At 40.9% G+C, this 25,533-nt stretch overlaps 1 protein-coding gene across 1 annotated transcript; it reads right to left on the minus strand.

Annotated features, from left to right (window-relative positions):
• Positions 1 to 7,360: 7,360 nt before the first annotated feature.
• Positions 7,361 to 10,444, minus strand: LOC142605914 (uncharacterized). Its single transcript, XM_075777340.1, has 5 exons — positions 10,307 to 10,444; positions 9,470 to 10,261; positions 9,042 to 9,287; positions 8,580 to 8,926; positions 7,361 to 7,496 (listed from the first exon to the last, which is right to left on the minus strand). Exons 1-5 carry the CDS (start codon positions 10,442 to 10,444, stop codon positions 7,361 to 7,363), a joined length of 1,659 nt encoding a protein of 552 aa, XP_075633455.1.
• Between the last annotated feature and the right edge of the window lie 15,089 nt (positions 10,445 to 25,533).

Below are 25,533 nucleotides of genomic sequence, written 5' to 3' on the forward strand. Positions count from 1 at the left end.
CTATTACCACAGTTGTCCTGATGCAGTCGGTTACTATCACTGGACCTTGGATTGTGTCACCTGAGGTGAGATAATGGTTCGTCCTTATGATGGCTCACTGCTGGGAAAACTGGAGCTTACTGTTGTCATGGGCTAGTCGAGACTACGATGCTAGTTCTGGGCCTTGTTGTGTTGGGAGTTCTTCTTGGCTGAAAGGACCTTCCATCAAGTCATGCCAGTTTTTGGAGTACCCTGGGATCCACCTCCTCTCGATTTGTCATTTAAGTCCATCGCTGTGGATGATTTGTATTGGGCTCCTTTGATGCATATATGAATACTAGCATAGACTATGCCACTTGATTTGCAGTGTTCTTTGCGGGACCTATTATGGGAGATGTCCCTGTGAGTGGAGGCAGAGTGCTAGGAGGCATTGCTCATGCCCAAGTAGCTTTTGAAGTTGAGTGGAGTTCATGGGCTGAGACTTTGCAGGCTAGGGTGACAGAGCTTAAGACTACCACTGCTGCTAGGGAGGCATATATGCAAGAGGAGATTGCTCAAGCGTTAGCTCGGGAGACGGAGCTTTGGTAGAGGGATAGAGAGGCTTATGCTACTACCGCAAACAAAGAGAGGACCCAGCTTTAGGTTAAGTTGGCCATACTTCACGACTATACCATGGTTTTGATAAGAGAGTTGCGGCTGGCTCGTGGCTATATTTCACCCCAGCCTCACATTCCAACTCAGGGGCCTATTATTCCTCCATACGAGCCTGGGTATATGCTAGTTCCTCCAAGCCTGGCAGGCGGTTAGGGTCCTTATGCTCAGACTCAGGGGCCTTCTTAAGATTCAGGATACACTCCAGCTGCTTCAGGTGGAGCCGGTCCTTCTACGAGCCCTTTAGAGATGATGATTCCTAGTAGAGTTAGCTTCCTATTGTAGCATGAAGTAGCCCTTGGATGGGCATGTATGTACCTTCCATGTATTTTGTAGACATTGCCCTATGGTGGGCCTACTATGTATATATATTATGCACCGCCTCTTGATAGGCCTAGACATGTGTGTATTATATTGCCCCACAGTGGGCCTTGATGTATGATATTATCTCTTTGCTTCATGATGTATGTACAAAACAATGCCTCTTGTTAGGACTTACATGTATGATTCTAGAAACTGCCTTTGAGAGGGCTAATGTATGACTTTAGGAAAAGTGCCTTTGAGAGGACTACTGACATATGTGAAAGACAATGCCTCTGATTAGGACTTATAGGCATAGTTCTAGGAAATTGCCATTGAGAGGGCTGCTGATGTATATGAAAGATAATGCCTCTGGTTAGAACTTTTATGTATAACTCTAGATAAATCCCCTTTGAGAGGGCTATAGACATATGTTAAAAGCAATGCCTTTTCATAGGGCTTACATGCATAACTCTAGGAAATCACCTTTAAGAGGGCTAATGTATCGCCATAGAAAAATCACCTTTGAGAGGGCTACTGACGTGTGCGAAAAGCAATGCCTCTGGGTAGGACTTAAATGCATAGTTCTAGAAAAATTGCCTTTGAGAGGGCTATAGTATCACCGTGGAAAAATCGCCTTTAAAAGGGTTGCTGACGTGTGTGAAAAACAATGCCTCTGGGTAGGACTTACATGCATAACTCTAGAAAATTTCCTTTGAGAGGGCTACTGTATCACCATAGAAAAATACCCTTTGAGAGGGATGCTAATGTGTGTGAAAAACAAAGCCTCTAGGTAGGACTTACATGTATAATTCTGGATGTCGCCTTTAAAAGGGCTGCTAATATGTGCAAGAAATAATACCTTTAGGTACGACTTACATGTATAATTCTGTAAATTTCCTTTCAAAGGGCTGCCGATGTATGCAAGAAACAATGCCTCTCGGTAGGACTTACATGTATGATTCTGGTTGTCGCCTTTAAAAGGGCTGTTGATGTGTGCAATAAACAATGCCTTTAGGTAAGACATACATATATAATTTTGTAATTCACCTTTCAAAGGGTTGTTGATGTATGCAAGAAACAATGCCTCTGGGTAGGACTTACATGTATGATTTTGGATGTCGCCTTTAAAAGGGCTGCCGATGTATGCAAGAAACAATGTCTCTCGGTAGGACTTACATGTATGATTCTGGATGTCACCTTTAAAAGGGCTGCTGATGTGTGCAATAAACAATGCCTCTAGGTAGGACTTACATGTATAATTCTATAAATCGCCTTTCAAAAGGCTGCTGATGTATGCAAGAAACAATGCCTCTGGGTAGGACTTACATGTATGATTCTGGATGTCGCCTTTAAAAGGGCTGCTAATGTATGCAAAAAAAAATGCCTCTAGGTAGGACTTACATGTATGATTCTGGATGTCGCCTTTCAAAGGCCTCTTGCTATATGTATGCACTATTGCATTTTCATCATAGATGGTGGTTTTGAACCAGCTTGTGTCATACTCATTTATATTACACCGTAGTTTCACAAGTTTATCAGTGGATTTTGACAATGATGGTCTAGGTGGAGGGAGAGAGAATGGAGAGACCGCGTGAAATAAACTGCCCCATTTTAGGGTTTCATGTGATTCTTGACATGAGGGACACATCCTCAGCAGGACCCATTCTTGTATATTGGACAAGATGGAGGGAACCGCACAAAATAAACTACCCCAGTTTAGGGTTTTATGGGGTTTGAAGCCTACAAACTGGCTGAAAATGGCCTTGACTTCATCATAGGTCATACCAAATGCTGGTAATGAATGTGGAAATTTTGAACAAGATCTCCTTAGACAAGCCATGAGGCGGTATGCACTAATTGCTCTTGTTTTTGCCCAGACCGGCTATCAATTCAAAGACAGGTTTCCTAGGCTGACCTTATGGGACATGACTCCCTCCATCCTAAAAATAAGCTGAAAAAGTTGCCGTATGGTTGAGAACAGGCTCTAGTGTCTTTCTGTAGTGAGTTATGGTTACCGAGGCTGAATCAACCCCTGAACCAGGTGAACCGAGCTTAGAAAAATGAGGTTTAAGATGTCTGAAAATGCTGAACAGGACACACAAAGATAAACTACCCTAGTGTAGGATTTGTGTAGTCTCACTTGCATGAGAGAGAGTTTTTGACAATCCTGTTTACTGCTAGGCCGACCGCGCACTACGGCGGCTGCTAAAACGAGGAATTCTTTGCTCCAAGGCAATCAAAAACGTCCCAAATAGAGGAGTAGTGATCAAAATACATGGGGGTTTGCGCCTGGGGGTTGAAAAGTCATGGCATGTGTCTTGAGGGTCGGCGGCGCTTCAAGGACCGCAGACTCAGTCCTCGTGCAAAAAAGGCTGGGTTCATCCCAGCCCTAGCTCATTCTGGTCTACGATTTTCCAGGGTCTTCGTCTACCCTTTTCTTCACCCAAAATGTGTAGAAAACACTATTTTTTTTTATCATTTTTTGCGTAGATTCTCATTAGATCATTAGAATTAGCAAGATCTGTTCATGGATACTTTTGGCACTCACTTCTACGACACTTTAGTCGAGCTTGAGAGGGAGTCTTACTTTGAGAAAAAGCTTAGAAGGTGGTTGAGCTCCTTTTCTTGCGATGATCGGGCATTCATCCAGAAACTTCTTGAAAATGCTACTGCTTTTCTTCACACCTCATTGGACTGGAATTTGTTGGAGGTCATTACCTTTTATTGGGACCCTATCTTGAGATGTGTCACCATTGGAGATGTTGATCTGGTGCCCACCTTGGAGGTGTATGATCATTCTCTTTCTCTTTCTACCCCTCTGGGCACTATTTTTGTTCCACCAGTGTGGCCATGCTACCACAAGAGACTTACTGATTTGTTGGGCTTGAAGAGGCCCGTAGTGGAGGCACTAACTTGGTATGGCAGTAGGATAAGAGGGAGCATGTCCTTCAATTTTCAATATGATCAGTTCCACCCATTCGTGTGTCCTGTTGGCTACCAAGATGACTTTGTGGACTTAGAGCGGCGGTGGACATCCTACCAACGCCAGGCCTTCCTAGTGGCCTTCTTTGGTACGGTGTTATTTCCTCTATCGTCAGGAGTTGTTAGCTTTGTCGTTCTCCCTCTGGTGAGTGCCCTACCTCATGGTACCTCTTTCATTCCTGCTCTACTTTCTGAGACGATTAGGTCCTTGTCTTTATGTCAGGGGACCAATAGGGGTAGGCTAGGTTGTTGTGTTCATCTGCTATAGCTATGGTTTTATAGCCACTTGAGTGTTATTACCAGGGATCAGCCTGAAGGCTTTGCCATTAAGAGTAGAGTTTGGGCCACTATAGTTCTTGATCTTCCATTTTTTGGGGATACCGAGGGTTGGCTGAGGTACTTGTGCAGCCTAAGTGATATGAACTTCACAAACAACTTTGATGAAACCCGATAACAATGATGGTTTGGAACCCCAAGATCGTTAGACAAGATTTGTTGAGCCTTGACCCGTCATCTAATCAGATGAAACACCAAGACTACGTTGGATTGAAAAAGCCACACCAAGAATTCCTAAGAAACTCTCAAGAATCAAGGTGATAAGTTTGGTTTCCTGAACGCCACAAGATTAACTTGATAAGCTCAAGAGTTCTTTTAAGAACCAAGAGGAACACAAGACCTCACAAGGAGAATAGTTTTTCTGAAAAACCCAAAATTGATTTTTAAAATTTGTACTACCCATCTATATACCTAGAACAACCCTCCAAGAATAGGCAAGTCATAATTATAGCTTTGAAAACAGCACAAAAATTAATGAAAACAAGTTCCCACGTTTTTTTGGATTCTTGGACTTTTAAAGGCAGTCAAACAAGCTAAATGACTAGATTTAATGTATTTTAATTTGCCTCTTCAAGTGCTTTGATGACATGGACTAAGCCTTGATTATTATCTGAGCCCATCTTGGTCTTTTCAGAATCAGCCCAATTCTCTTGGACTAGCCCTTTTAGTGCTTTCTTGAAACGTTTGGCTCTAAGTCTTATAATTGGGCCACTAGGAAGTGACAAAGGGTCATGTGCAAATTCAACTCCATTTCTACGTGTATGATCAGCATGACCAGCTCCTTGATTTGCATCACTAAGTCCCACTGACTGGACCTGGAGAGTTAAGTGGGGTATCACTAGATGGCAGGGGCAGACCCATTGCGTCGGTTTACTTAGCATTCCCCTGGTGGGTATCTAGGGGAGCACAAGGTACTTTCAGGGCATGGCCATGCAGCAGTTCGAGGGTATCCAACACATCCATCGACTTAATGATCTCTCCATTGCCACTTACAAGTACAGGCTCGTGGATATTGATGTGGCAGTGACAGGGCATGCCTATGATTTTTGGTATGCGCACAAGTCGAGCATTGACTTCCCTCTTTGTTTTAGGGATGACCAGGATGTTGGAAAAATGCATGGAAAATACTGAAAATACAAATTTGTATCTCATGCAAACATGCGCAACGGAAAATTAACGGATCTACTTCACTCGCAATTAATAACATGTACTATGTAAGTTTCAGAATTAGAGAACAAGAAAGCGTACCTTGCAGCGGTGAAATTCAAAACTGAAGATCAGAAACACTTGGGAAGACTTTTAATCTTCACTCCAATTCCACTTAATGCCCAAGATGTGTGGTCTCTCAATCAGTTTCCAAGGAGAGAATAGAAGAGTGTATAACACTCACATACAAACCATTTCGAAATGATGTCTCACACCCCTATGAAAAGGTCTCATAAAAAACCTTCTTAGAAATTCTGTATGTTTCTCTCCTTATATATAACTGATTATCTAATTGGACTAGCCTTTTGGGTCATTCCAATTGGGCTCTTGTGTATGGCTTGGAGTGGGACCAAAAGGGACCAAAAGACACTAGCTCCAATGGGCCTTGGACTTCTGTCAACTTTAGACAAGTTCAAAGTTACCATTAACTATATTTAATACCACTATATAAATATAGTTGCACTCTAGGCTTTATCTATAAATTATATCCCAAGACTTTATTATACATGCAACCCATTCATAAAATATTCGTAGTAATACAAAGTCATGAATGTAGACTGCCACTTTGTAAATTACTACATCTTATCCTTGAGTACCCGGTTTAATCCTTTATGTTATTCATTATATATTTATGAAATCCAATTCCATAAATATATACTTTAGTAACTTCTTACTAAAGTGGTTGGGCCCAACTCTCTGAATAACCAAACCAATTAAACTTATCTCAAGGGAATATTTTGTATCTCTGTTAAGAGATTATGAATTCCATCTTGAGAATACATGTTCCATCAACACTAAATGTGGCTGCCCAACATACTGAGGTTTTGACCGTAACTAATAGATCTCACTCTTAATATATCAAAGCAACCTACATCTCATGATCAGGTCCATTATTCTCTCCGAATTAAGAGTTCATGTAGATAGAAGTCTTGAGTTTTATTATTCATTTAACAGTCATTAGGAGAATAATAAATCTCACAGTGGTCCAGTTCAATATGTTTTAACTCTTAGAACATATCAACATACCAACTAGAAATCTCCATTTCCATGATCAAGACAAATCATCTTAGTTGATATGTTATAGTCTTCGCAGATGAAACGTCCAATTTCATCGTCGACTACGAACTACATTTTGAGTTTACAAGGAACTTGTGATTTACATCTTCTGTGACTAAATCACATAAATCACATACAATGCATCTCATGGACTAAGATAATGTCTCATTAGTTCATTTATAAATAGTCTCATATAATTAAAAATTTTAATTATTAATGACATGCCAATAAATTGGATTTTAGGGCATAAACCCTGACACAGGAGTGGTTTTCTGTTGAGTTTAGTGTGTGGTGAGACACCAGAGATCCCAACTTTATGTTTGACTTATCATCACCAGTCTTAGTCGAGTTTTCACTTTCAGCTGATGTTTTGAGAAACTATACTCTGGAGTTTGAGATCAGGGTTGAGACTTATAGATATGAAGGAGTGCCTGAGGGAGGCCATCAGGTATAGAGACTGCTACAGGGAGCTGGCTGATACCCTTGTGGAGGATATTGAGGAGATGAGTAATGCACATGAGAGTGAACTTGCTACTCTTAGGGCGGAGCTTGATCGAAAATGGTCAGCCCCTCCCGGTATAGAGGCAGAGTGTGTTCTACTAAGATCTTGGGTTGCAGGTTTGGAGGATGAGCTTGCGGATCTTACTCAGAGGTTTGCAGCTTTGGATCATACTTGGATTGAGGAGAGGGACGCACTGGAAACCAGCAGGGCCAAGACTAGTAGCAGGGTCGATGGCTTAGCATTAGAGCTAGTACAGGTGAAGGCCTACATTCATTCCACTTTGAGCATGGAGTATGGGCGAGAGGGTGATGAGCCTAGTGAGCCATAGTTGGCCTTCCGTCACCTTCAGACTAAGCTAGCTGAAAGGGATAAGGCTTTGAGAGTTGCTACTGCAAAGGTGGGCACCTTGCTGGCTTTGTTGGGGACCGAGAGATATTGGCCTACTTCTAATTCCATGATGGAGAGGGAGCTTGTCCGTCTTCTTCATTCACATGAAAATATCAGAAGGCTTGCCAAAGACCTGGGCTTTGATACAACCAGGTTACTTCGCACTCATGCTCATGATGACCCGATTCTCCGTACTAGTTTTGAGAGATTATGACAGGCCGTGTTTGATTTCTAGGGCCATGTTTGACTTGCTGGTGTTCTTTTCTGCTTATTTTGTTTCTGCACATGAGCTATGTAGTTAGTATCCCACCATGTATGGAAAGGTCCTTCGTAAATTGCTAGGCAATTGTGTAAGGCCTTCCTCTTTTTGTTTGAGTTCTTAAAGCATAGTCTAGTCTATTAGGCATGCTTAGAAACTGAGAGATGGTGGAGAGTGATGTTTATGATGATATTCATGAGATATATTTATGAGATGAGATTTCATGTTTTGGTATCAGAATGCACGAAAGAAATTGAATGGCACAATACATGCATGTTAATGAATATGCAGGCAAATGCTTTGAAAATACAAGGTTATACAAATAAGTGGTAGATGTAAAATCTATGCATATCAATATCTTATTTTTCCAAGGATACATCCTGTCCTAGACGGTTCGTTTCCTTTTCCCATTGAGATACATTTCCCATTGGTATGACCCAGAACATCTTGAGTAGACCACCAGGTCATGGCAGTATTGTGAACAGAGAGCGATCTTGGAGGTGTCTTCATATCTTATCTTGGACACTGGGTCCATCTAATTTTCAGATTTGATCGGGAGTTCAAGCAGGCACAACTGACTAATTTTTCTTTTAAGACGTGACCAAACCGAGATGGCTACCTACGTACCTCCACTAGGAAGGATCAGGTCATCACGTAGTTCAACTGACCTTTGATTGTCTTAATTTTTGCCTAGACCGCCCTTTCAAGTTTTCAATCTAGTAGGCTCTCTCACACTCCTTCTTTTGCTTTCCTTTTGCATAGACTGCCCTTTCGGGTTTTCGATCTACCTTTTTCCATTTTTGTTTTTTTTTTTTGTTTTTGTTCTTTTTTCTTTTTTTTGTTGACATAAAAAATATAGAAATGAGGTGCACTGTACCATATGACGGCGTTAGAATTGTTAGCATATTGAAGTCATGCCCGTCCATGTTGGCTAGAATCAAGGCTCCTCCAGAAAAGGCCTTCTTTACAACATATTGGCCATCGTAAGTTGGGGAAAACTTTCCCCTGTGATCAGGCATGGCCTGGTTGTGCTTCTTCAAGACTAGATCGCCTTCTACGAAGACCCTAGGTCTAACTTTCTTGTTGAATGCTCGCTCGACTCGGCGTTGGTACAATTGTCCATGGCATATTACAGTCATGCGCTTTTCATCTATCATGTTTAGTTGTTCATATTGAGAACCAGGACATTCAGCTTTTGACAGCTTTTCTTGAGATAAAATCTTGAGAGATAGCCTCTCTACCTTTATAGAAGGACGGCCTCCATGCTGCATATTAATGAATACGGGGGTCGCACCCGTGGAAGTACGAATAGAAGTGCGATATGCACACAAAGAAAACTGCAAGTATTCATGCCAATCCTTGTGTATCTATCATCTTTACCAAGATTTTCTTTATGTTCTTGTTGGTGGCTTCCACTGCACCATTCATCTGAGGGCGATAGGGAACCAAATTTATGTGCTCGATCTTGAACTGTTGCCAGAGTTGTTGGATCATTTTCCCATTTAGGTTTGCCCCATTATCTGTAATGAGCTCTTCGGGCACGCCATAGTAGCAAATAATGTTATGTTTCAAGAACCGGGCTACCACTGCTTGAGTGACACTTCTGTACGAAGCGGCTTCCACCCACTATGTAAAATAATTAATGGCCACTAAGATGTACTCATGACCATTTGAAGCTTTTGGAATCATGGGTCCGATGACATCCAACCCCAAGCTGAGAAGGGCCATGGTGCTGCTAAAGAGTGCAAAGGCTAAGGAGGAGCGTTATTCCTGTCTTGTTAGGCCTGACAACAGTGGCATGTCCTCACATGTTTAATGCAATCACTTTCCATGGTGAGCCAGTAGTAACCGGCTCTCATAATCTTTCGGGCCAATAGGGGTCCGCTGGCATGAGCTTCGAGTAAGCCTTCATGCATCTCTTCCATTAGATTATTAGTCTCAGAGGCATCTATGCATCGAAGCAGGGTAGAATTGTGGTTCCTTTTGTACAAGACTTCTCCACTCAAGAAAAATTGGCAGGCCATGCGCCAGACAAACTTCTTTTCATTGTCTGTTGCATTGAACGGGTATTCACTGTTCTTGATATAAGCCTTGATATCATGGTACCATGGCTTTTCGTCCGCTTCAACTTCGACACTCATGCATTCTTCGATGTTCATGCAATAGGTTGGAACGCCACGGACTTCTATGCGTAATTTCTGCATATCATCTCCTTCTGATAACTTGACCATGCTAGCCAGGGTAGCCAAGGCATCTGCAAACTGGTTGTGCGCTTGAGGAAAATAGGCAAATGTGATGTCTCGAAATTTTGGAATCAAGCGGTTGACACATTTCTGATACAAAATCAACTTGGTGTCTTGGGCTTGCCATTCTCCTTTGATTTGGGAGATGATCAACAGGGAATCTCCAAAGACGCTCAAGTCATTGGCGCCGAACTCTAGGGCTACTTGCAGGTCGACTATGCACGCGTCATATTCTTTGACGTTGTTGGTGCAATCAAAATTCAACTTGACTAAAATAGGGATTTGCTGGCCCTTGGGGGAAACTAAGATTGCTCCCACTCCATTTTCGGAAGAATTGGTGGCTCCATCAAAATAAAGCTTCCAATGCCACAGTTCCACACTGTCTCATTCTGGCTCTAGTGCCATGACATCCTCAATAGGGAAGAGGGATTCTGAAAGTTCTGGATCATTCAATGGCTGGTCCTCTAGGTACTCAGCTATGGCCTGGCCCTTGATGGCCTTTATCGTCACAAACACAATGTCGAATTCAGAGAACAACATTTACCAACGGGAGATCCTCCCTTTAAGAGCTGGCTTTTCAAAGATTTACTTAATGGGGTCCATATGAGAAATGAGCCGCGTGGTGTAGTAGAGCATGTACTGCCGCAATTTGTGCGAGGCCCACACTAAGGTGCCACATGTCTTCTCAATGGCGATGTAGTTGATCTCACAACTACTGAACTTCTTGCTTAAATAGTAAATCGCCTTTCCTTTCTGATCGAGCTCAGTTAGCCTGCCTAACATGCAATCCATGGAGGTTTCTTGTACCACTAGGTAAAGGATCAACGAATATCCCGGTGTCAGGGGAACCAAGATAGGAAGGTTCAACAAATACTGCTTGATATTGTTAAAGGACGCTTGGCACTTATCTATCCATTCTATCTTTGTGTCCTTCTTCAAGAGCTTGAACAGTGGATCACATGTGGCGGTCAACTGCGCTATGTAATTGACTTTGCCTAAGTAGCTGCGAATCTATTTCTCGGTTTGTAGCGTCGGCATGTCCAGGATAGCTTGGACTTTTGCTGGGTCCACTTCAATTCCTCTTTGGCTTACTATAAAGTCGAGCGATTTCCCTTAACTAGCTCCAAAGACGCACTTGTTAGGGTTTAGTCTCAATCTGTACTTGAAAAGGTGCTTGAACAGGTTGCTTAAATCTAACAAATGATCCTTGGAAGTGCGGGATTTGGCAATCATATCATCGACATAGACTTCAATCTCTTTATGTATCATATCATGGAACAAGGTTACCATGGCTCGCTAGTAAGTAGCATTAGCATTCTTTAAGCTGAACAGAATGACATCGTACGCATAGGTTCCCCAATAAGTGGTGAATGCTGTCTTAGCTTTGTATTCCTTGGCCATCTTGAATTGATTATAACCCGAGAATCCATCCATAAAGGAGAAGAACATGTTGGTAGCAGTATCATCGATTAGTGTATCAATATGCGGCAATGGGAAATTGTCCTTGGGCCTGGCCCAGTTCCAATCTCTGTAATCAATGCACATACGTACTTTCTCGTCTTTCTAAGGCACGGAAACAATGTTGGTGACCCAATCTAAGTAGGCTATCATGGTAAGTAAACCAACTTTCAACTATTTTCTACTTCCTCCTTAATCTTCAAAATGATCTTAGATTTCATCCTTCGAAGGGTTTGCCGCACTGGAGGGCATTCTGGCTTAACTAGAATTCTGTGCATGACAATCTCAGTATCCAACCTTGGCATATCTTGGTAGGACCAAGAAAATATCTCTCCGAACTCTTTGAGTAGCACTATGAGCTTAGGCTTTATGTCTTTAGGAAAGTTCACCCCAATCTTGACGGGTTTTTCATTCTCACCTTCGTTGGCAAGGTTAATCACTTCAATTTCTTCTATGTTGGGCTTAGACCCTTCGCTCTCTCTGTGTAGAGCTTCAAAAATATCATGAGAAAAACTCAAAATTTCCTCTAATCCTTCAATATTATGATCCAACTCTATTATCTCATTCACGTCATCAATATCCTAGTTATGGCAACAGGACGATGTACCCACTTAGGAATCATAATAGATCCTATAGAACGAAACATATACAGAGAAACATAAGATAATTTGCACACACATATTCATAGGAAAGCAAATAAAGTGATATATGCAAGGATTTCCTGAATAGTACGCTGGATACTTTTCATTAACAGGCTATAGATAGGGGATAACAAAGTTCATGCCTGATAATGATAATAGGAAAATGTTTTTTTTTTTTTTAGGGAAATAAACTGGGGAAATGCAAACAAGGAATGGAGAAAATAGGAAATGACATGCAAAGCAAACTAGATATGTTATTCCAACTCTTTCGGGCAATTGGAGGACCCAACCACACAATGATGGAATACTCCTTACTCAGCTAGTGCAACCACAAAGCAAGGCTCAATGGTTCAATGGCCTACTATCTCGCATGGCACACAGGTCCTAATAGTAGAAGTCAAATCATCCTCAGGAGATATGATGGCATTCACTAAGAATTCTTCAAGACACAAGCAAATGAGACAAGCTAGATCTAATTCCTCCTCGTATGATTCCTGTGCCATTTATGATTTGATGACGTTGGCCGGAGCTAGAAATGTGACTGTGATGTGGGGAATGGACATCCCTTGGCCAATGCACTTCCTTTTCTTTCCTTTCGAAGCCTGGAAAAGTTCTTCATTGGAGGGGTCGTAGCCTAGACCAAATCCTCCTTTGTAGTCTGGGAGTTCAATTAGAGAAGCATTCCCATGTCCTACGACACCGAGGCCTTGGCCTAACTAATAGCCAAATTTGAGCATCTCCTTAGCAGCCATTAAAGTAGCAGAAGGCCATGCTGACTTGAGTTCTAAGGCTCTGGAAATCATGGAGTCTAGCTCGAAACTGTGGAAAGTTGCCTCCCGAAAGGCATTAGCACCAATGTAAGGGATAATTGTCTCCTTGAAGATGGTTAGAGGCTCTTCAACCATAATAGTGACCTACTGATCCTCAGAGGGGAACTTCAGCCTCCGTTGAAGGGTAGGAGTAATTGCGCCCGCAGTATGTAACCAAGGCCTCCCTAAAAGCATATTATATGGGGAATCCACCTTGATGACTTGGATGTTGACCATGAAAGACCTAGGGCCAACTCCAATTTCTAATTCAATCTCACCTTGCACTTCTTGAAGAGTTCCATCAAAGGCTCTGATGATCATGGTGGTAGGGCGAATAAGAGAAGTATCCACATTTAGGCACTCTATTGTAGACATCGAGCACACATTCAGGGCTAATCCATTGTCAATTAATACTCTGGGGACGATCATGTCTTCACACTTCACCACAATGTGCATGGGTAAAGTATGCTTTCTACCCTATGGTGGTAGTTAATCATCTGTAAGGGAAATCTAGTTGGTGGCCAACATCATTAAGACCATACCTTCAAAGGAAGATTCTGTGACACCTGTAGGAACACATGTTTCTTTCAAGACTTTCAAAAGAGCCTCACGATGGACATCGGAGAATAGCAACAGTGCTAAGATAGAAATCTGAGCTAGTAACTTGTTTAGCTACTAAATCACACTGTATTATGAGTTTCTGATAATTTTCAAGAATTCCTCGGCTTCTTCAGTTATAACCCTATTCCTGACAGGCTGGGCTGTACTCTTGCCAATCTCTTTCCTTCTCTTTTCTAGCTCCTCAGGAGTATAGCAGCAGCCACTCCTAGTAAGCATAGATAGACCTAAAGAGATATTGGAGCATACCTCCTCTTTTCTGGTTCGAGTGGAGATCAAGGACACATCATATTTCCATGGGACACGATGGCTATCCTCATAAGGAAATGGCTTCAGCGTGCAAATGATAACACCCTCCTGAGTTTGCAAATTGGGCGCTATAAAGAATGTCTTCAGATTAATGACCGTCAGACTTGGCATAATGGCTTCAAGGGCCTTTGATCCAGATACCCCAAAGATTCTTGAGGTAGGCCTTAGTAGAATGAGAGCATCAAAACCTCGTATGGCAGGCACACTGGTGGTTCCCTCTTGAACTTAAGATGAAGCTAGCCCTTTGATTGAAGGCAATGTGAGAACTAGAGGGGTGAATCCCTCGATGATTAGTGGGGTTTGCCCTTTTCCTGAATTTGATGACTCTCGATCCGCAGGTGATTCTATGATCTCCTCAATGACTACTAAAGAGGGAGGTATTGAAGTAACCTTACCAAGGCATTTCTGTAGATATTCATCCGAATCTTTCCTTGATCCAATAGATACAACATTGCAGCTGGTTCCTGACTAGTTAGCTAGAGGACATAGGCCAGCTGCCATGCAATCATCTCTTCACACAATTTCCTTTTCAATCCAAATAATACCACAATCAGCTAGACTCTGAACCTGTGCTCGGAGCACTCTACAATCAAACAGGGCATGCCTGTCTCCACTATCGCAAAATGAGCAGATTCCCCAATCAAATCCTAGGGTTCCCATACCCTTAAGATCAAGGTGGCTCTCTTGGACCAAGGCTCGAAGCATGGCTTTCCATAGGAATAACGGTGAGGAGAAATCTGGGACCCTTTCTTCCACTATGATAATGGCATTTACATTCCCTTCCTGATGGGGAGGCAAAGGGTTGGTGATGATGTTCAGTGCGGCTACATTATCGAACTGTATCAACTTGTTGTCAACAAGATCCTAGACATGATCTCTCAACTAGTAGCATTCTTCCAGAGTATGCCCCTCGGCCCCAAAATGTTGTTCACACTTCTTGGATGGATCAAAGCCAGGTGATAGATGGCCTTTTCTAGGCCTGGCAAACATCAGGGTCACTAGCTTCCTTTCCAGCAAGTAAGCATAGAGATCTACCATGGGCATAAGTAACAAAGTGAACTTCTGGTTTTCCCTCCAGGGGGACGAGGTGGGTCTGGCCTCCCTCTCTGAGCCTATTACTGATAAGGTCTAGCAGTTGGGGTTGCATAAGTAATAGTAATACCCCTAGGCCTTACTGATACATTGTCGATCATGTGCATATCGGCTTCCTTAGTGTTGCGGTCGGCCATTTTCTTGACTTGTTGTTCAACAATGGAACTCAAGGATTCGGGATCCACGACCTTCTTGCTCCTAATACCCTCGTCAATACACTCCCCAATAGGGATGAGGCTAGCAAAATGAGTGGCTTAGGTGCTGATCATCTTCTCATAGTAAGGAGGCTTGTGGTTGTCGATGAACCATTTGGTCATCTCATTTTCCATCATGGGGAGTTGCACTTGTGCGGCTAGCTCTCACCACCTCTGGGCATATTCTCAGAAAGATTCCCCACTCTTCTTTTCTGTTCTCATAAGGACCGTGCAATCGGGAGCTATCTCGATGTTTAACCGATAGTACTCTTGGAAAGAATTGGCCATTTCCCTCTAGCTAGAGGTCTTTTCCAATCTTAAATACCATGTGGCCATGGGGCTGGTTAAACCATTAGGAAAAATCTGGCAAAGCAGAGGGTGATTATCCCTAAGGGAGCCATCTTCCTACAGAACATGCGCAAGTGCGCGCAAGAATCTCCTATACCGTTATACTTAACAAACTCTGGTGCCTTGAACTTGGGACGCATAACGACCTAAGGGAAGTTGGTCAGACTGTCTAGATCAACGCTTCCATGGGTGTTGGAGCCCTCTATGATTCGAAGCTTTTTGGCTAGAGTTTTCATTTGGCTCTTGACTTGGCCAATCCTAGATTCGGGGTTCTTGTCCTTAGAAGAATTTATTTCTTGGTCATTGCCCTAAGATGGTATATTGTGGCCCTGATCCTATTTTGGTAGGGGCTAATTTTCATTCTCAGTTCGAGGGCCTCCCTGACTATGACCAGAGGAGTTATGTCCTCTTCCTACAACTAGTTGTTGCATCATACGCATCATTTCTACCATTTGCTCCTTCAAAAGAGTGATTTCCTGGGTATTTTCCTCATGGGGAGAAGTACCACTAGTAGACATTGATAGTTAAATATATGTTTGTATCACATACAAAACATACGCAGCGGAAAATTAACGGATCTACTTCATTCACAATTGTTAACATGTACTATGCAAATTTCAGAATTCAAGAACAAGAGAGCATACCTTGGTGTGGTGAAATTCAAAACAAAAATCAGAAGTACTCGGGAACACTTTTAATCTTCACTCCAATTCCACTTTATGCCCAAGAAGTGTGGTCTCTCAATCAGTTTTCATAGGGAGAATAAGAGAGCGTCTTACACTCACGTACACACCATTTCATGTTCTTGTCTCTCATTAAAAATTCTGTATGTTTCTCTCCTTATAACTAATTATCTAATTGGGCTAGCCTTTTGGGCCTTTCCAATTGGGCTTTAGTGTGTGGCTTGGAGTGGGACCAAAAAGAAACAAATAAGACACTAGCTCCAATGGGCCTTGGGCTTTTCTGTCAACTCTTAACAAGTCCAAAGTTACCATTAACTATATTTAATACCACTATATAAATATAGTTACACTTTAGGCCTTATTTATAAATTATATCCCAAGACTTTATTATACATGTAACCCCTACATAAAATATTCGTAGTAATACAAAGTCATTAATGTAGACTGCCACTTTGTAGATTACTACATCTTAATCCTTGAGTACTCGGTTTAATCCTTTAAAGTTATTCATCATATATTTATGAAATCCAATTTCATAAATATATACTTTAGTAACTTCTTACCAAAGTAGTTAGTCCTAACTCTCTAGATAACTGAACCCATTAAACTTATCTCAGGAGAATATTTAATATCTCTGCTAAGAGACTATGAATTCCATCTTGAAAACATATGTTCCATCAACACTAAATGTGGCTGCCTAACATACTGAGGTTTTTACCATTACTTTAGATCTCACTCCTGATATATCAAAATAACCTACACTTCATGATCAAGTCCATTATCCTCTCAAGATTAAGAGTTCATGTAAATAGAAGTCGTGAGATTTATTATTCACTTGACAGTCGTTAGGAGTATAATAAATCTCACAACGGTCCAGTTCAATATGTTTTAACTCTTAAAACATATCAACACATCAACTAGAAGTCTCCACTTCCATGATCAAGACAAATCAAATGAAATGCCCAATTTCATCACCGACTACAAACTAAATTTTGAGTTACAAAGAACTTTTGATTTATATCTTCTGTGACTTTTCACATAAATCACATACTATGTATCTCATGGACTATATGATAATGTCCAATATTCATGTTACTATTATTTTAGATAACAATAAAACAGCTTTATTAATCACAATATTAAGTCATACATAATATCATACATAGCATCATACAATAGGACTTAAGGGCACTAATCCTAACAATGTCCCACTTGCCCTAAAGACTATTGTGCACCAATCTAACTCCCATTCCCTCCAAATGTGACTCGAAAGTCCTTTGAGGCAAGGCTTTGGTAAAGGGATCTGCTAGATTATTTGCACTTTCAATCTTTGCTACTACTACATCTCCACGAGCAACAATGTCTCAAATGATGTGGTACTTTCTCTCAATGTGCTTTCCTTTCTTGTGATTTCTTGCATCTTTGGATTGTGCAACCGCTCTACTATTGTCTCAAAACAATGTGATAAGAACTTGCTCCATTCTCACAACACCAAGATCAGAAAGGAATTTCTTAAGCCAAACAGCTTCCTTTGCCACTTCACAAGCAGCAACATATTCAGCTTCCATGGTGGAGTCCGCAATACAAGATTGCTTAACACTCCTCTAACTTATGGCTCCACCTCCCAAGGTGAACACACAACCTAAAGTGGATTTTTTTGAAATCAAGATTTGATTGAAAATTTGAATCTGTATAGCCAATGGGAATCAAATCCTCACTATGGTAAACAAGCATATAATTTCTCGTTCTCCGTAGATACTTGAAAATATTCTTTACAGCTTGCCAATGTTTTGGTCTTGGATTTGATTGATATTGGCTGACCATGCCAACTGAATAATAGATATCTATTCTAGTACAAAGCATAACATACATGAGACAGAGGAACTCCATGTTTGAAAGGAAGTAATCATTTCTTGGAGTTTTGCATGCTAAACCGTTCTAGAACCTTATCTATATATCTAGCTTGTGATAAGCCTAACATTTTATTCTTGCGATCTCACCAAAGCTTAATCCCTATAATAAAGTTAGCCTTACCCAAGTCCTTCATATCAAATTGGCTTGACAACCAAACTTTTACTGATGACATTACCCCTACATCATTTCCAATGAGTAGAATATCATCAACGTAAAGCACTAGGAACATTACTACTTTATCTCGATGTCTTTTGTACACATGGTTCATCAAGATTATGTTCAAAACCAAATGACTTGATTGCTTGATCAAATCTGATGTTCCATGACCTAAATGCTTGCTTAAGTCCATAAATGGACCTTTTCAGCTTGCATACCATATGCTCCTGGTTCTTTACTATGAAACCTTCCGGTTGCATCATATAGATTTCTTCATAATCAATGCCCTCTTTTTGTGTGTACCCTTTCGCCACTAGCCTTGCTTTAAAGGTTTCAACCTTGCCATCTATCCATCTCTTCCTCTTGTAAACCCATTTGCAACCAATAGGTTTAATGCTATTAGGCATCTTTCCATGATCCCAAACTTGATTGGAATACATAGAATCTAATTCAAATTTCATAGCTTGGACCCAATGATGTGCATCTATATCATTCATTGCTTCTTGATAAGTGTAGGGATCCGATTCAGCCTCTTCTGAGATAGCTTCATAAGTTTCTCCCAAACCTATAAATCTTATAGGAGGCCGAACAATTCTCCCACTACGAGGAGGCACCTATGTACTAGTCATCTCATGAGTAATATCTTGTGGTGTATCTAATAAAGCCACATCATCCCTAGTTTCATCCATTGGTTGTTCAACTATAGGTTCATTCATTTCAGCCAATACAACTATACTTCTAGGAGTATAATCATTCATATATTCATTTTCCAAGAATTGGGCAATTGTGCTAACAAACACTTTATTATCCTTATGACTATAAAATAAACCTCCAACAGTTGCTTTTGGATACCTTACAAAAAATACCACTTCTGTTTTAGACTGTAACTTGTTAGACTTTCCTTTCAACACATGTGTTGGACAACCCAAAATATGGAAATGTCTCATACTAGGCTTACACCCATTCCATAACTCTACAGGTGTTTTAGGAACAAACTTCAAAGGTACTAAATTTAGAAGATACATTGCAGTACTAAAGGCATATCCCCAAAAGGAAATTGGTAGAGTCAAATAACTCAACATGGATCTAACCATATCTAAAAGAGTCATATTCCTTCTTTCTGCTACACCATTTTGTTGTGGAGTTCCAAGTGTAGTCAACTGGGATATAATCCCATTTTCAGTCAAGTAATCCTTGAAATCCCCAAGAAGGTATTCGCCACCTCGATCAGATCGAATGGCCTTTATTCGTTTACCTAATTGATTCTCAACTTCAACCCTAAACTCTTTGAACTTTTCAAAAGCTTCGGACTTCCATTTCATTAGATACACATAACCAAATCTAGAGTAATCATCAGTGAAGGTAATGAAATACTCATAGCCACCTCTTGCTTGGATTGACATAGGACCACATACATTCGAATGTACTAGTTCTAGCAACTCTTGGGCTCTTCTACCTTTTGCATTAAAAGTTTGTTTGGTCATTTTGCCCTCCAAACAAGATTCACAAATTGGAAAACCATTAAAGTCCATAGGCCCTAAGAGTCCATCTTTGAATTTTGTTTGAATTAATATGATCCAAACGCAAGTGCCAAAGATATGCATCACTTGTAGAAGGAAACTTTCTTGTTAATGATTTTACATGAGAGTTATTATCTAATTTAGAATTGTATAATTCATGCTTATTATGAGTTAAAATATAAAGACCATCCACAATATTGCTAGAACAGATAAACACTTTATCCTTCTTTATTACAACATTGTCTTTAAGGATAACACAATATCCATGTTTACCTAAATAAGTTACAGAAATTAAATTCCTACGAACATTAGGTACATATAGACATTCTTCCAATATTAAAACCCTAGACTCAGCATAAATTAAACACTCCAACAGCTACAACCGGAATCCCGCTCCCATCAGCCAAAGTAAGAAACAATTCCCCTTCATTAAGCTTTTTGGTTTCCTAGAACCCTTGCAAAGAATTGCATAAATGATTAGTACAACCTGAATCCACACACCAAGAATCCATGGGAGTCTATACCAAACATATTTCAAGAAGAAAGGAACTTTTCATACCCTTATTCTTGGCAGCTTGAAATATTGGACAATTCCTCTTCCAATGCCCTTTCTCACAACAATGAAAACACTTTCCTTTGGTTTTCTTTCCTTTGTTAGCAACTCCTAAGGCAACTTGTTTAAAATCTTGCTTGGTAAAGTCCTTCTTCTTCTTCTTCTTCTTCTTCTTCTTCTTCTTCTTCTTACCCTTGCCTTTCGACTTAGGTTGAGAAGTAGAAGCTTCAGCCATATTAGCATTAACAGTAAATGTACCAAGAATTCCTTCTGCCGCTACCAATTCATTCATTAATTCAGACAACGAATAAATCTTTTTGTTCATATTATAATTATGTCTAAATTCCTTGAATGATTCCGGTAGTGACTGGAGTATCATATCCACTTGGGATTCTCCATCAATATTAGCACCTAAAACTTCCAGTGTATTCAGATTAGAGATCATTGTAAGACAATGCTCCCTCACTAAACTGTCTTCAGCCATTTTGGTATTATAAATTTGCCTCATGGTTTCTCTCCTTGCAGAACAGCCTTGCTTACCAAACATCTCCTTCAGACTTGGCATAATGTCCAAAGCTAGTTCTACATCCTGCATTTGGTGTTGTAGAACATTTGAGATAGATGCCTGGATATAGTACTTGGCTATCTCATTAGATTTCTGCCAACGATCATATCTCTGTTTTTCCTCAAGAGGAGCATCTAATGATGAAAAGCTAGGACATGGTTGACTAAGCATATATTTGTGCTCTTCAGCCATAAGAACAATGTCCAAATTTCTCTTCCAGTCAACATAGTTGGATCCAGTCAGTTTGTTTTAATTAAGAATAGCAATAAGTGGGCTAAATGATGCCATGATTTAAATCTGAAAACAATAAACACAAATATAATAAGTAAATTGGACATTATCAATTTAGCATATAAACATATAGTATGGAACCTTAATAAAACCATAATATAATTTATGGAACGACAACCTAATCTCATATTTAATATCCCTCAGCATAGAGTGAATATAAAATACTATGATTGATTGAGAACTATTCTCATTATTAGTGCTATCATAACTCTTATTAAACACTAATAATATGACGTTTTACATTTAGCCTCTAAGTAATAATAGTAAGAACTTAGCATGGAGGATACTATAATACTTAATCTAATGTATACCATTGTCTAGAATCATGTGTAGCCACATTTCATCCCCTTAATAGGCTTATTTTGTAGTACCATGATACAAAACACCCTCCGCATGGAATTCAAAGCTCAAGGCTAAGACAAGGTGTTTGATCAAACCACTATAAACCAAGAAATTCAATTTTGTAGGACCATGAAATAAATACTCTCCACATTGAATGCTAAGCTTGATGCAAAGACAAAGTATATATTTCACACTACTATGAACCAACAATGGAGGCCATGAGATGCAACCCATGTGTGTCTTGGAGTGGGACCAAAAGGGAACTAATAAGACACTAGCTCCAATGGACCTTGGGCTTTTCTGTCAACTCTTAACAAGTCCAAAGTTACCATTAACTATATTTAATACCACTATATAAATATAGTTGCACTCTAGGCCTTATTAATAAATTATATCTTGATGATGCGAAGAAAATCAGTAGGTTGGATGCTTTGGATTTCAAAGGACTAGTGACTGTCTTGATGGCCTGAAAAAGAAAGAACGATGATCAAAGGTGACCGAGGTTGCCGGCCAAGAACCCTCTGATGCCAAAGTTGATTTCTCTCTTAAATTTTGGAGTTCCAACTTTTCAGGAAATGTAAAAAAAGTACCTTTGTTTGGTCTGAATGGGCGTTTATATAGTACGCCCAGAAATGATTATTTAGATTTGTAACTTCCCCGATATTTGCGGAGGTCTGAGGGTTCGGGGATAATTTCCACAACCGTTTAGGAGTTACACTTTTTCATATAACTGTCACTGGAAGTTATGCATGTGATAAGGAGTCGTAGCACTGAACCTGGATTTCGCTCATGTCCTGGAATACTAGCGTGTAGGCAAGTTTACGCTTGGGAATTTTCCCAAGTGTTAAGGGCTCGTCCAGAACCCTTCCTGACGAGCGTACCTTGCTCCCACGGAAGGTCATCCTTCTATGGACGACCTTCTCACGGGCGACTATCCTTACATGGACGAGCTTCCTATGTTGGATTTCCCTTCTGTTCTGGATGCCTCCTTTGGACGAGCTGGAGTTGGTCAGATTTATAATTCACCATCAGTGGCCCCCTTGTCCAAAAGGTCGTCCAGAGCACTAGAGGATCTATTGTTGTTCTTTGGTCGCGTGTCTTCATGTTAGTGATCGTATGTTACTCTAGGTGTCAATGATGATTTTGCCAGTTCTTTTCCTCGTCCATGGGCTGGAAAATTGGCATTCATCTTTCGTCAAGACGTTTCTAGTGTCTCACTCGTCCAGAACACGGGAGCGTCTTGACTAGACACTCGTCCATGGACTCTAGTGCTCACTGTATGCTTTTTCTCATCCACTACTTAGGCGTTACGCTTACAGTTTCTTCTCATCCTTTTCTTTGGACGAGTATAAGTTATTCCGTCTTTTTATTAGATTAGTATGCCTTAGCTTATTTTTCTTTGCTTTATCCTCATTTCAAGGAAAGCTTATGAATGTTACATCCCTGCGTCCAAAGATTTTCATTCGTCTTAGGCTTTAGCCTTCTTGTGGGTACTATTATGGAAATTAGATTCATGCATTAAATACATTGGAAATCCAAACCATATTATTATATAAACATCATCCACAAATATGGCACACGCTTAGAAGCTAGTGCTTTAGGAAATTAAAATACTTATATACACAACCTCATTTTTTACAAACTTGTCTATAGACGGTGCAAAAGTTTAGGAACTAGTGCACTTTTTATTTTTAAAACACATAATAGTAGTAAAAACACCAACAATAAACATGAGAAAAAACGTAGACCATAGCTGTAACCTCGTCCATAACTCTCGTCCCTGGTAATTCTCGTCCAAGCTCATCATTGATAATACCTCCTTAGGTGCTCCACGTTCCAAGGATGTTCTAACTTCCAACCCTCCAGAGCTTCCAAGTAGTACGACACCTGCCTTTTACAGTTGATTATCCTATAGGGTCCTTCCCAATTAGGTCCTATTTTCCATAAGCTGGGTTCATGGTTGCCAAGGACACCCTTTTAAGAACGAGGTCCCCAACGTTGAAACACCTGGGTTTTACCATGGCATCATACTGCCTAGCCATAAGATTTTTGTATCTTGCTGTCCTTTGCTCTACCTCTATCCTTACCTCATCAATGAGATCGAGGTCAAGATGAAGTTGTTCCTCATTTTCTTTCTCCTAATACTTCATCACTCGATGGTTAGCCATATGAACTTCCGCAGGTATGACTGCTTCACTTCCATAGGCTAGCTTGAAGGGGGTTTCTCTTGTCGGGGTCCTCACAGTCGTCCTGTAGGCCCAAAGAACACTTGGCAACTCATCTGGCCATACCCCCTTTGCCCCCTCGAGCCGAGTCTTGATGATTTTCAACAGGGGTCAGTTTGCTACTTCTGCTTTTCTGTTCACCTGTGGTTGAGAGGGTGAGGAATAGTGATTCTTGATTCTGAACTATTCACAAAAGTCTCTGAAAAGTGCGTTGTCAAACTGTCGTCCATTATCAAATACTAGTACTCTAGGTACCCCGAACCTACATACAATGTTCTTCCAAACAAAATTCTTAATATTTTGCTGAGTAATTTTTGCGAGAGGTTCTGCCTCCACCCACTTGGTAAAATAGTCAATCCCTACTACCAAATATTTCATCTGTCTGATTCTTAAGGGGAAGAGACCTAGGATATCCAATCCCCATTGTGCAAAGGGCCATGGAGCCATCATTGAGGTCTGGTACTCCGAAGGCTGTCTAGGAACGTTGCTGAAGCGCTGACACTGGTCACACACCTTGACATAAGCCTAAGCATATGCTTGAATAGTAGGCCAGTAGTAGCCTACACGAACAACCTTATGGAGTAGCGATCTTTCTCCCGAGTGATTCTCACATGCTCCTTCATGGACCTCCCTCAATACATAGTTTAACTCATCCAGAGCTAGGAACCTTAGGTAGGGCTGAGAAAAGCCTCGCTTGTATAGCACTTCATTTATAAGGACGTACTTGGTAGCCCTGACCCTCAGCTTCCTAGCCTTGTCCTTGTCTTCTGGAAGCCTTCCATCCTTAAGATAGATTATTATTGGACTCATCCAGTTTTCTCCTCCTCCTATTTGTTGTATATCTAGAAGGTCTATGCTCAGTATGTATTGGATTTTGTCATACTCGTCCATAACTCCTCCTGCCGAAGTTGCTCTCGTCAAGGCATCTGTTTCCATATTTTCCTTCCTTGGGAGTTGAACAAAACTCACTTCTTTAAACTTCTAGACGAGCCGCTTCACCTTGTTGAGATATTTCTTCATTCGATCTTCCTTAGCTTCACACATTCCATTCACTTGATTGATTACTAGTTGAGAGTCTCCCTAAAGACTTAGCCAATTCCGCCCCTAAAGACTTAGCAAATTCCAGCCCTTGGAGTAGAGCTTCATTCTCAGCTTCATTGTTGGTGGTTTGGTACTGTAAACGGGCTGTGTACTCCAACTTATCACCCTCTAGGGACTTTAGTATGATTCCAATCCCTCATGCGTATAGTGTGGACGATCCGTCTACATTGATAACCCACCTTCTAGCTTCTACCTCTTTGTCCAACTCATCCTGGCTAGGGGTGAACTTTGCTATGAAATCTGCCAACGCTTGTGCCTTTATCGCACTCCTTGGCTAGTACCTGACATCAAACTCACTAAGCTCCACTGCCCATTGGATTAGTCGTCCTACGGCTTCCAACTTGTTCATTGCCTATTTTAGGGGATGATCCATTAGGACGTTGATAACATGAGCTTGAAAATAATGCCTCAGCTTCCTAGAAGCCGTGATCAAAGCAAAGGCTAGCTTCTCCATCATCGAATATCGTGCTTCCACTCCTCTTAGTGCCCGGCTCGTATAGTAAACTGGATTCTGAATCCGCCCTTCTTCTCTAACCAATGTCGAGCTCACTGCGTGCGGGGACTCTGCCAAATACAAATATAATTCCTCGCCAGGTACAGACGGGCTTAACAACAGTGCCGTCATGAGGTAAGCCTTCAGGTCTTGGAAGGCCTTCTAACACTCGTCGGTCCACTCAAATGCCTTTTTAAGGACTTTAAAGAATGGTAAACATTTATCAGTAGCTTTCAAAACAAACCTGTTAAGGGCGGCAACTCGTTCGGTAAAAGACTGGACTTCTTTGATATTCTTCAGTGGTTCCATATTTAGTA

The sequence above is a fragment of the Castanea sativa genome, chromosome 8 (assembly GCF_040712315.1).
Source record: "Castanea sativa cultivar Marrone di Chiusa Pesio chromosome 8, ASM4071231v1".
NCBI classification, from domain to species: domain Eukaryota; kingdom Viridiplantae; phylum Streptophyta; class Magnoliopsida; order Fagales; family Fagaceae; genus Castanea; species Castanea sativa.